Source organism: Convolutriloba macropyga, chromosome 2 (genome assembly GCF_964194025.1).
Source record: "Convolutriloba macropyga chromosome 2, txConMacr16.3, whole genome shotgun sequence".
In the NCBI taxonomy this organism is placed as follows: domain Eukaryota; kingdom Metazoa; phylum Xenacoelomorpha; order Acoela; family Convolutidae; genus Convolutriloba; species Convolutriloba macropyga.
In genome coordinates, this window is record NC_134469.1 from 22,367,150 (window position 1) to 22,380,418 (window position 13,269).

Here is a 13,269-nt window from a genome sequence, read left to right on the forward strand (position 1 = left end):
CTTTGAATTATCATAATATTTGGCTTTTTTCAAAAGTGAATATGGCAACTGACCTTTGATATTTCATGCATTGAATTACTCTTTATATCGTGAGTTATCTTTGTTCTATAGAGCAGTACATATGCTTGCTCGGTTTTGGAAATTTTTATCCAATTGTTCTCAATTGTTTTTTATTTATTAGAATGTCTTTGTGCACCGTTAGTGATCTTAATTTACCTTTTACTTATAATTCAATCGTTTTGTCGTTCAGTCTTCGAAATTTAGCCGAATTTAAAGTTTGACAATTTTCGTCAATTATGTTTTGCCGATCTTTGAAGTCTACTTCTATTATTTTAACTATACAGGAGAATAGCTATAAATTTTTTCTCAGCTTTGAATGCTAAGTAATGAAATAATTGAAAAAAAAATAAAGCAGAAAAAAAATATTTCATTACTTAGCATTCAAAGCTGAGAAAAAAATTATACCTATTCTCCTGTATAGTTAAAATAATAGAAGTAGACTTCAAAGATCGGAAAAACATAATTGGCGAAAGTTGTCAAACTTTAAATTCGGCTAAATTTCGAAGACTGAACGACAAAACAATTGAACTATAAGTAAAAGGTAAATTTATCTTTCAAAAATCAAGAATTTGTTTTGTTTTTGGCCATTTTCCCCGCATTTTAAAATTGATCATTCTATCATTATCCTAAGGCCTATAGTTTTATCAGCTCTTTTTTTATCAGTTGTTAAAATGATAATGATTTAAGCATTTTTCTTAGATTTGTTTTTGTTTGCATTCAATATAGCTCTCCGCTGAGTATTTGCTATTTGCAATGAAATTTGCTGAAGTGCCGTATGAGCATTTTGACTGATTTTTACTTTCTGTGAATATTAATGGGCGCACAGATTTGATTTTAAACATTTTTTTGCCGTTGAATTGTATTGTTTCTTTTTGTTGATTTAGTTTTTGCAGTAGTTTGAACTCAATTTGTTTATGATATCTCCAATAAGAGAGATTAATGTCCTATTTTTTGCCTTAATTGCTCTGACCCCAAAACAAAAAACTGTTTTCTTTTCTTATATTTTAGTTTTCCTCTTCGAAAAATTCAGTTTAGTTTCTAAGAATATTACCTGATTTATGCTTTCACAATGTATCTTTTGGGTCGCACATTGAATTTGTGGTTCTATCTTTTTCAGATTTTGTTCATGCTAATTCGTAGCCCTCTCAGTTTTTTGATATGTCGGTTTTTGACCATCCTAAGTATTTTGACCCTTTTTCAACGTTACTGAATGTTTGAAGGAAATTGAGTTTACCGGCATCAATATATCGATTGTTTTTTCTGTCAGTTAGAGTCCTCCTACTTGTTTGATATTTCAAATCTGTTGACTCTTTGCATTGTTACTGAATGTTGTAATTGTTTTTACCATTGTCTATGCTCAAATCTTTTCTTTCATGGTGAGTGGTTTAAGTTTACCTATTTTTTAATCACAACTGATGAGATGAAGAGTGAATGTTTTAGGACAAAAGGCAGAAGTTCCAGCTCCAATTACGATTTTACATGTGACGTTCTGACGCTTCTGACGATTCTGGACTTTTCCGGTTGTTTCCATTTCGTCGTCCAGTTTTTTGTTTCAATCATATGACGTCAGTCAATTCAAATCTGCTTTTTGTTCATTCGTAAATGCAATTTCAACCGAATTGCCTGCGTGACGTCATTTTTGGAGAGAGTTTTTTATTCACGTGATTAAATTGTTGGTCACGCGTGACTTACCTCACACTCAAAAATGACTTCCTCCTTCTGAAGTTAAATTTTCTTTACTTTATTTCAAAGATATATGGTCGAATGTGTGTAACTCTGATTGAAGGTTATCTGCGAGCAGCTAATCGAGGCAGCAATATTTTATTTACGTTCTTAATCAAAATATAACATCTCGGCATTTAATTAAAAGAAGTTTTTTCTTGGTCTGTTTCTTTTATCATTTTGAGACTGGTGTGGAAAGCTATTGCGGCTATTTTCTTGAAATCTGCCAGATATGTTTATTATTTGAAACACCCTCATGTACGTAATATTTTGTGTTTAGATTTGTTGATGTCCAGCAAAGCTTGATCAACTGAGATCAGACGCGATATCGATAAGGTAAATTCAAAATGACAAATGGTTCCATGAATGGCTCCACTGCGGGTGGTGGTGGGTCTGGTGTGGTTGTATCAGACGATGCCTCTTGTTTGACAGATAACAGGAACTATACTGACATCTACCGACAGGACTATGGCGGAGTTCATCTCACATTTGCACTCAATGCCGCTCTCACCATTCTCATTCTTATCATTTTCTCATTTATGAGGAAAGGTAAGTCAAAAATACAGTTCAACGATAAGGTGTGTTTACTTATGAAAACATGATTTTTATGGTCACAGTAGTAAATTTTAAGTCAGTGTGAAATCTTAACGTAGCTCAGACTGCAAATCAGAAAAAATTATAATGCGCAAGAAAAACAATTTGGAAGCATCGTTTCAGTTTTAATAGTTCTGTTAGCTCATATTTACATTTTTAAGTATTTGATCTGGTCTATTGAAGTGGTCTATATGAAGGAAATCTGGCTGGTTAATTTTGTCGAAGGTTTTCAAATGCTAATTGTGACTTCAAAAATTTAGCACGTAATGCCGGAGATAAATTTGTACCTTTCTAAATTGATTTGAGCTAATGAAATTAGCGCCAGATGATGCTCTGTTGAGTACACTATTTGAGATCAGAACCTGTTTTGAATTATAATTGTCCATGAAAATTCATTTGTGATCATAGATGATAAGTTAACACTTTAATTAAGATTTGTGCATCTTTCTTTTCTCGATCACAATACGTCACAGTAGGTTGATAATTTCAGCAACGTTGTTACTGTTATTAGAGAAAGGTTGGGCTCACATAAATGTCTTTCTTGACAGCTCGAACTACTATGTTGTCTAGAAATCAGTCGTTTCATGTTTTTCACTTTTTGTGACTTCAAATTCATTCTTTTGACTATTCAACTAATCGAATAAGTACGTTTAGGTATCGGCAGTTACGCGAGACTGGGAGTTACGTTGAAGAAATCGAAACATGTGCTTCCTAATATTGTGCACACAGTTACGACGACGGCGAATAACGCGGCCACAAGAATCAGCGAAGCTGGACATAAACTAAGGCATTCTCGAATTGTGAGTGGCAATTTCCAAAACTATGAGATTAATGGGGCCACTGAGTTGGATTCAAACGGGGGAAGAGGGGACAAGATGGCTGCTGATCTGAACGATAAAAACACGACCGTGCCTCGGATGCGAAGTAAAAGTAAGGAGTGATTGAAGCATTGGCCGCCTTAGGATCACTAATAAAATCATTTTTGTTTGTTTGAATTCATAAGGATACAAGCGTTTAAGATTAAAAAAAATAAGTTCCCAGTTTTCCAGTTTTAATAGTTTTTGATATTCAAAATGGACTGGTTTGCTTTGATACTCTTGATTTGTCGCATCCTTCTCTTAATGATTGAAGGTCTGTATGGGCGGGTATCCATAATAATGCATAGATGTTCTCTTATTGGGCATCAATGATGTATTGATGACGGTCATCAATTAATATCCTTTTAAACAAAACTAAATGTTGCTCACGGTTCATGTGAATATTATTGAAGGCTTTTTCCTACGTTGATTTTTGCGAATTGATATTGTTACAGCTGTATGTTTTGTTTCGAGTGAACGAAATGGAACCAAATTCATCCGAATTAGTACTCTTTTTTTGAGGCTCATTTATTTCGTACATTTTCTGAGATTATGGATACTAAGTACACTTTTGCTCTTGCAAGAGTTATTGGCAGGGCCTACCAATTGAACTATTATCCTATTCCATTTGTCTTAGTCAACAAATTCTGTGATTCAAAACTCTAACAAAAAAAACTTATTCAGTAGTTCGATAGCTATAAACTGCTCTCAAGAAAAGTATGTAACAATTATTTGAGTCCGATTGGTCTTTTTATGCAGTTTTCATTTCATCAATTTTTTGATCGATTTGTATTTCAGTCATGAAGAAAGGCATTAACTGCTAAAGCCCGAGGGAATTAAGTTTTTGTATATCTCTCTTGGGGTTATAGTAGGCATTAGGTTAATAGTTCACCGAGACTAGTGTTCTGCTACGGAAGGAGAAATTGAGACTGCAACCCTTGCGCATTTTTGAGTGACTATTTTGCGCTTGTCTTTCAGTTTTTACGTGTAAAAGTTCTCTCAAGCTGAAGGAAGCTTTTATCTGAGAGCAGTTTTTCCAAAGGAGTTAGTCTGCTATGTTTGTTCATGATTAGTACGCGTGATATATTTTTCTCTTTGCAATAAAAAATTCAATTTTGGCCATAGAAATTAGGTTTGTATTCACAGTGGCCTGGTTTCTTAAGTGAGGCGGAAGTCCTACTTTTGGGGAGGTAACTCAGGTACTATAAACAAGCGGGCCTGTCTTACACTGTTCAGACTATTTAATTGCTATCAAACGAAGTTTGGAGTGATTGGTCCTTCTGGTCTTGTGATTTTTTGTACTTAAAACTTTTCGTCTGACCATTTTTTTGTCTGGGCATTTGACTCTCGTCCTCAAAAACGGAGTAAAGCACGGAGGGCATCGAGTTTTCGTAGAGCCCGGAGAGCATAAAGTTCTCGTAGAGCCTTTCAGCTCACTAATCTCTAATTATGCGATTTACTCAAACTATTCAAGAGACATAAATATGGTGTAACGGGCTGATGTTAAAGTTTAACTTCATCCCACATCAATGCCTCCCCTCTTAGCACTTTCTCCCACTTAACTCTCTTCCCACACCACTTCACCCCCCCCCCACCCCCTCCCCCAGCACTTCAACCACCTCCACCTCATTCCCTCCGTAACCCCACACGCCCACCCTCATCACCCACCTCCCCTTCGCCTCCCATGCTCACCCCACTATCCACTCAAATAAGCTAAAGCCAGCCTCCCTAAGCAGCTACTGACGAGGCCAACCACTCGCCAGTCGTTTGAGAGTTTTTGCCCTATGTTGGTGGGTTTTGTTTCAACATTGCCTTTTCTAAGAAAATTGCACAATGAAACAACATTGAGAAAAACTCATTGAGACAACATATTGTTTTAATCGCCAAAAAATTCTGAGTATACATGAAATTTTGCAGGCATCTTCTAGATAGTCTAATTTTTCTGCCACTGTTTTTTTATGTGAAAAAGATATCGTCGTTTCGCTATTAAAGTTATAAAAATTGACGTTTGTACTGTTATCGGATGTTATTTGACGAACTTTCGTTATCGGACGAAATTTGTTAACAGAGTATTTATAAATGAACCGAGTATTCGACTAAATGATTTCAAAGAGCTTTAAAATTTTTGTGCCTCTTTTGTTTTCATTGCGATGTTTTACGCACCATTCGTGACCATGAGTTAAATTTCCATGGAACATTTTGCTGGGTCATTTATATTTAAGTTTTATAGAAAATGAATAATTTACAACTTTTTTCGCTGAAATTTAAACCTTGTTTTGAAAGTCAGCATTTTTAAGTTGGTTTTCCCCCAGATGTTTGTTGGTAAAGGCATTATCGGCCTTGAACAAATTGATTCGAATCTCTTAAGTAATTTTAGTGCAGTGTTCATAAGCATTTTTAATGCTTCGGAGTATGATCTTGCGGAAATTGTAGCGGTCAGCTAAGTCAACCACCACGTGCTACTTTGAGTCTATAATATTAATTGCTCTCTAACAAAGTTTGTAGCCTTATATTTTTCCTGTGCTCTTTTTTCGGCCATAAAAGAAGTATTGGCATTCATCAGGTTTTTAAGACTCGAAGAGCAATATTGGTATTCTTAAGGTTTTAACGACTATTGTATATAAATATATTTTGCCACTGCTCGAAAATCTCATCTTTACGGCCTGTTTCTGGAGTTTTTCTGCGGCGTGGTTCGTTACTACGATTCCGATTGACTTATAACCTCGTCGAAATTATTAGTTGTTCTGTCGTGTATTTAAGTTTCGGTAACTTAAGTTAATTGAGGTTATTATGAATATCCTCAGTGATAAACTATGTTCAATCTGGTGCTGAAGTTTACAAGGCTTCAGTCAATTAATAGTTTTGTTGCTAACCTCCTGTAAGAAAGCTCAACAAACTTATAAACCTCGTAAACCTCGCCGATATTAAGATCTAGCAATACTTCAACACAAAAGTGAATTAAGAGTAAATATTATAGTAAAAACGAGAGCCAACTGTTCTTTGTAACAGATTTTAATGATTCCAAATATAGTATTTGTACTTTTCAAGCAATCCGGCTAAAGTAACTAACATTTAAGATAGCATCTATAACACTGTTTACTCACCAATGATTGGTTAGTAATTATTATTTACATAGTGAATGTCAAAGTACTGCGCAAAGTATATTGAGTGCCTCCACGCCAGCCATTCCCCCAGTAAGTTAAAGCTTAGACAATTAAACCGGTATTGTGTACTTTATGCCTAGAACGCTTTCTGAAATCTAGATTTTGGCTACTATCAATTGTTTGTTGATGATAAAAGAGACTCTGGAAAATGGTTTGAAGTATGGTGATACTCAAGGAATTTATCATTCCTTCCTCCGACAGGTATCGAAGAATTTTGAAAGTGAATTATGTTAACGCGTTCCCTTTTTAGGTCTTTAAGTAATGGTTACCCGACTCTGCCTGAAGTCACTGAGAACGTCTGACGTTTAAAGTGGTTCGAGATATCAAGTCGGAATTGTTAAGTGACTGTAGAGTCACATAATTATGCTGAGAACGCGCACATTTTAACATGACGAAGATCACTGGAAGTAAACTTCTGGCTAAGTAGGGCTAAGTAGGAACTTCTGGCACTGCAGACTTTTGGCATTTTAGTATGTGCACGTGAGTGTTTCAACATATCTTCAAACCAGTTGCTACAGTTTCTTTCGATGTTTCGAGCTTACCTTACAACCGAATGCGCGAAGAATAAGATTTGCAATTACAGGAAATTTAAAGCTCTCGGTTTTGTGCCCAAAAATTGTTGATCTTGTCTACGGCAATTCAGAACACACGTTTGAAGCCATCTAAACAATGCATGCAAAAACTTGAAAATGAGGCCAAAGTAGAGCTTTTTGAAACAGTTGTCGGGACGTAGATTGTTTTGTTGGTGACTTTCTCATGAAAATTATAAAAAATCATCATAAACAAATATGAAAATGCTACAATGTCAACTGCGTTAACTCTTCAGATATATTTTGACATTGGGACAGTTTTTCGGTTTAAAGTAAGAGCAAGTTGGTGTTCGTTGAAAGCTCTTTGTTGGAGCCGGTCTGCTACAGCCCTGCATTGGGGCAGTTTATGTTTTGGGTAAATTTAGAGCAAGTTGGTGCTCATTGGCTAATTAATTGCTCTCAAACGAAGTTTGAAGCAATTATATTAGTCTTGTCGGTCTTTTTATGCGATTTTTCGTCTGCTGCTTTTGACTTTTCGTCCTCGAAAATGGGATAAACAGGTAGCGCCTAGCGGGCATTAAGTAATCTGAGAGCCTTTCAGCTTTGCTTCAGCTCAAACCTGTTTTGGAGACTTATATGAAGGGCGGTGTGAAGGGTTATGGTGTGAAGGGCGGTTCTTAGAGGTTGAAGACACCCCCACTGTTGACCCCCCCCCCCCCCCACTATTGCCCCCCAACCGCCCCCCACCACGCTGTTGCCCCTCACCCCACTGATGCCCCCCTCCCTCCCCATCAGCTCCCCGGTGCACCACTCGTCCCCCCCATCCCCCGCCCCCGTGGGTACTGACGAACAACCGATCGCTAAAAACTCACAATTTTATACTAATTTTCACAATTTTTTTCAAGCTTTTTGACAATTTTTGTCATTTTTTGAGTTTTTATAGCACTAGATGTAAAGGAGCCTCCTCTAGGGTTTTATTATAGTTTACTGCATAGTTTCTAGTGTTAGTGGAATGGTTTTAACATCACAAATTTTAGCAATTTTTGACAAAACGTGCAAATTTTCTCAATTTTTTGGACATTTACTTTTCATTATCCGCGTCTTTTCAGACGCGGAGGCCAGAAAACGTCCTTAACGGTTTAATAATAAATTACTGAACAAAATGCATTTGCTACGGATTAGCTTTCAATGTTTTAACGTGACAAATTTTATCAGGATTTTTCATAAAACTTGCCTTTTTTCATATTTTTCAAACATTTTTGTCGGTTTTTATGTTTCTCCGAACCCGAAAGCCACATAACCTCCTCTAGGGTTTCATTTTAGGTTACTGCATAGCTTCTAGATGTAATCGAATGTTTTGCAAGATTTTAATATCAAGAATTTTAGCATCTTTTTGACAAAACGTGCAAATTTTTTCAATTTTTTGGACATTTATTTTTCATTATCCGCGTCTTTCCGGACGCAGGACCCAAAAAACGTCCTTTAGGGTTTGATAATAAGTTACCGAAGAAATTTCATTTGCCACGGAATAGCTTTCAATATTTTAAAATGACAAATTTTATCAATTTTTTTTATAAAACTTGCTTTTTTTCAATTTTTTAAAAAATTTTTATCGCTTTTTAGGTTTCTCCAAACTCAAAAGCCACATAACCTTCTCTAGGTTTTGATTTTAGGTTACTGCATAGCTTCTACATGTAATGGAATGTTTTTCAAGTATTTAATATCAGCCATTTTTAAAATATTTACAATTTTTCAAGTTTTTGAATCTTTTTGAACTTTTAATCATTTTTTCTGGCACCAGGGTCATAGGGACCTTCTCAAGGCTTGATGATAAGCTGTTCCATAGTTTCTAGAGTTTATGGAGTGGTTCTCAATATTTTATAGACTCCAGCTCTTAGCACTTTCTTGATAAAATTTAATTTTTATTCAAATTTTTGGATCTTATAATGTTCCAAGTTTATGTATCTTCATGAGCCAGTGACACTATTTAAAGCTGGGAATAGGGATTCTGGATAGTATCTTGAGACAATGAAATGGATTTGAAGATTTTAATATCCTGAAAATTAGCAAGATTTTTTGCTATTGTTTTCGAGTTTGACGATCATTAGTGGCCAACGAAGTTTTTCGTCTTGCAGATGGGTTACTTGACATAACTCCATGACAAAAAATAGTTCGGAACAATTTCATTGCGAAATCTGGAAGCTTTTTTTTCGCAAAATTTTCAAATTTTTTAAAATATCGGTTTTTTGTATTTTTTACTAACAAAGCTAGAAAACTAAGAGTCGAATCAAGCAAAAGCTAGGCTCACTAAACCGTGGCTAGCTACTGACGAAGCCAACAGCTCGCCGGTCGTTTGAGAGCAATTCGCCCGACGTTAGTCGGTTATGTTTTCATTTCTCTCAGCCCTAGGTGTCAAGGAACCTTCTCTTGGGTTTTGTAATAGGTTACTGCATAGTTTCTAGTGACGCTGGAATGGTTTCAACCTTTTACCATCACGATTTTTTAGCTTTTTTTTTGACAAATGTTGCACATTTTTTCAAATTTTGACATAATTCTTATTTTCATTATTCACGTCTTTTCGGACGCAGGGGCCAGAAAACTTCCTTAAGGGTTTGATAATTTGATGCAGATGGGTTACTTGACATAACTCCAGTGACAGAAAATAGTTTTGAACATTTTCACTGCGCAATCTGGAAGCTTTTCTTTTAAATTTTGCAATATTTTGCAAATTTTTAAAATATCAGTTTTATTTATATACTAACAAGGCTAGAAAACTAAAAGTTGCAGAGTTGAATCAAGCTTATGCCAGCCTCACTAAACGGTGGCTAGCTACTGACGAAGCCAACAGCTCGCCGGTCGTTTGAGAGCAATTCGCCCGACGTTAGTCGGTTATGTTTTCATTTCTCTCAGACCTAGGTGTCAAGGAACCTTCTCGTGGGTTTTGTAATAGGTTACTGCATAGTTTCTAGTGACGCTGGAATGGTTTCAACCTTTTACCATCACGATTTTTTAGCTTTTTCTTTGACAAATGTTGCACATTTTTTCAAATTTTGACATAATTCTTATTTTCATTATTCACGTCTTTTCGGACGCAGGGGCCAGAAAACTTCCTTAAGGGTTTGATAATTTGATGCAGATGGGTTACTTGACATAACTCCAGTGACAGAAAATAGTTTTGAACATTTTCACTGCGCAATCTGGAAGCTTTTCTTTTAAATTTTGCAATATTTTGCAAATTTTTAAAATATCAGTTTTATTTACTAACAAGGCTAGAAAACTAAAAGTGGCAGAGTCGAATCAAGCTTAAGCCGGCCTCACTAAACGGTGGCTAGCTACTGACGAAGCCAACCGCTCGCCGGTCGTTTGAGAGCAATTCGCCCGACGGTAGTCGGTTATGTTATTACTTTTTATCTTCTAAGATTGGGATGATTTTTGTATTCAGCCATGAACTTGAGAACACGTGAGTTGTTGCACTAACTTTTAACTTTTGCTGGTTTTCAAATTTAACCACACTAATGACGAATTTTTCGAACTGTATCTCAATTCTATTGTACCAACTGTGCAGGTGAAGTTAATTTCTCACTTGTGACCCATATTTCTATTACTTTATGACCCTAACGGCTGTTTGACTCTGGTTACAACCTTTCTGTTACCATAGGAATACAAGTTAGCCAATTTCCTGCTTATAGTGCTATTTGTGTGTCGATTCTGATTAAAATTTTTGCTCATTTTCTGTTAATCCGTGATCGAACAAATCTATCGTAGCACAAAACTTTGCGGTCATAATGCGCAGTTGATGACATGGAGCTACAAATTGTTAGGGTTTAGATAACTAGAACCTATAATCTCATGACTTCTGACATGGTGTTGTAAATGTTAATTCATAGTCCTCTCTCGGGACACAACCCCTTAATTAGCGAAGTTCCCAAATTTACAAAGCACTATGCTCTGGTTTACTTAAAGTTCAATGGACTAAATACGTGTGCCTCCACCAAAGGGGAGGTGCACACCGTCAGCCTAATTAGGTTGTATATTTCTTGAGTGTTGGTCACATCTTGTTGTTAGTCCTGGATAGCAATGTTTGTTTAAAATTTGCAACAGGTTCTCTTCCTCTTGGGGTCACCAGTCTTCGACGCAGTACAATCACTCTCGGAGCTGAGGAAGGGGACGAGTTCGCGACTCTACCTCAGTCTGAAGTGGTAGACCTCGGAGACATTCAGTTAGATCACCCTCCCTCAAACTCACAAGCTACAGCTCTGCATTATGCGAACAATAACAATGAGGGTGAAGAAAAACACCTGCAGGATGGTAGTAGAGGTCACGGTGACGTCATTCTATTGTCGAGAAATGAGGGAGACGTTGGCGATAATATGAACACGATGTCAGCCTCGACATCTTATGCACCTGGTGTGAAGATCATTTCCGCAACTGGTAATGAAAGGCTTTATCTATTAAAGTCTTTATTTTTTTGAGGAGTAAATGATAACTAGATTCCATAACTAGATAACTAGATTAATACCCTACGGGTTTCTCACAGTCTAACTTAGATTTTTAAGGATGTTTGTTCACTGCTTACAGGTATCTATTTTGCTTTCAGAATGTAGTGTGTCATCATTAGATTTTTTTGAAAACCGAAGACTTATAAATCCTCGTGAATGGATTTCACGTTTTTCTATAAGTCATTAGGGTGGATAAATTGTGGCCTTTTAAATAGTAGCTAACTTACACTGCCAATCTCAGTTGTTAACTGTGGGAACTTTATCCAGGAAACGACGATGAAGTGGAACTGGAGAAGAGACGAATGCGAATAGCGGAAGAAGACGAGCAGCACTTGTTCTCATGGCTACGCCTCACTCTCACTTTGAGCATTGCTGACTTCGGACATAAAGTGAACCAGGACTGTGTCCAGTACCTCCACTTCCAGAGACACGTGATCGGATTCATGCTCCTCAATACCATTGTGTGCATGTTGGTGCTTCTGCCCATCAACCTCGTCTGTGGGAACCAGTTTCAACCATACCAATCACACCAAAAGGTAGTTTTTAATTGAGCTCAAACAAGTTTGAAGCAATTATTGTAAAAGTGTGTCTTTTTCGATTCGAAGAGGAATATTGACACTGATTTTTACGACTGGAGCAAGAGCATTGGAATTTGGTTGACTTCTGTTTTCGAACATTGTTTGATTGCTCTCAAACGAAGTTTGTAGCAATTATATTAGTCCTGTCGGTCTTTTTATGCGCTTTTTCGCTTGACCGATTTTTCGTCCGACGCTTTTGACTTTTCGTCCTTAAAAACGGGATAAACAGGTAGTGACCATCGGGCATTAAGTGCTCTTAGAGCCTTTCAGCTCTGTTTCAGCTCAAACTGTTTTGGAGACTTATTCTTATGGTGTGAAGGGTGGTTCTTAGATGTTGAAAACACCCCCACTTTTGTCCCCACTCCCCCAACCCAGTATTGCCCCTCCCCATCAGCCCCCCACACCCCCCCCCCCCCCCCCCCCCCCCTCCGTGGCTGGATAGCTACTGACGAACAACCGCTGGCTAAAAACGCAAATTTATGCTATTTTGCAACTTTTTTCAAGCTTTTTGAAAATTTTTTGATTTTGACATTTTCTGGTTTTTATCAGCCCTAGGTGTCAAGGAATCTCCTCTACGTTTAAATAATGGGTTACTGCATAGTTTTCTAGTGGTAATGGAATGATTTCAACATTTTAATTTCACGAATTTTATTTTTTTTTTTAAATGTGCAATTTTTTTTCAATTTTTTTGACATTTATTTTTTCCTTATTCAGGTCTTCCCAGACCCAGGAGCCAGAAGAAATAAGGGGTTTGATTATAAGTTATTGACAAATTTTTGTTGGAAACGGAATAGTTTTTCATCTTTTTAATGTCACAAATTTTGTCAATTTTTTGATAAAACTTGCTTTTTTTTCAATTTTTGAAAATTTTCGTGATTTTTTTAAGTTTTTTCAGCCTCAAGAGCCAGGGAACCTTCTCTAGGGTTTGAAAATAGGGTACTGTATAATTTCTAGATGAAATGGAATGTCTTGCAAGATTTTAACATCACGATTTTAGGCAAAATTTTGACAAATTTTGCCATTTTTTAATTTTTTTTTGACATTTTGTCATTATTCAGGTTTTTTGAGCCTCAAGCGTCAGAAAACCTCCTTTAGGGTTTGATAATAAGTTGCTGGAATATTTTTGTTGGTCATAGATTATATCTCAACTTTTTAATATCGCAAGTTTTATTTATTTTTTTTATAAAACTTGCAATTTTTTTGGTTTTTGATTTTTCTTGTCGTTTTTTTAGATTTTCTTGCCTCAAGAGCCACGGAAATTCCTC

General features: G+C 36.4%; 1 protein-coding gene across 1 annotated transcript in view; it reads left to right on the top strand.

Annotated features, from left to right (window-relative positions):
- LOC142358128 (uncharacterized) overlaps positions 1 to 13,269 on the top strand; it is a 91,616-nt gene that overhangs the window by 23,117 nt on the left and 55,230 nt on the right. Inside the window, 5 exon segments of the mRNA XM_075409593.1 lie at positions 2,063 to 2,331; positions 3,031 to 3,306; positions 11,029 to 11,358; positions 11,694 to 11,938; positions 11,940 to 11,962. Of these exon segments, the coding sequence (XP_075265708.1) occupies positions 2,130 to 2,331; positions 3,031 to 3,306; positions 11,029 to 11,358; positions 11,694 to 11,938; positions 11,940 to 11,962 (1,076 nt within the window). The 5' untranslated portion in view covers positions 2,063 to 2,129.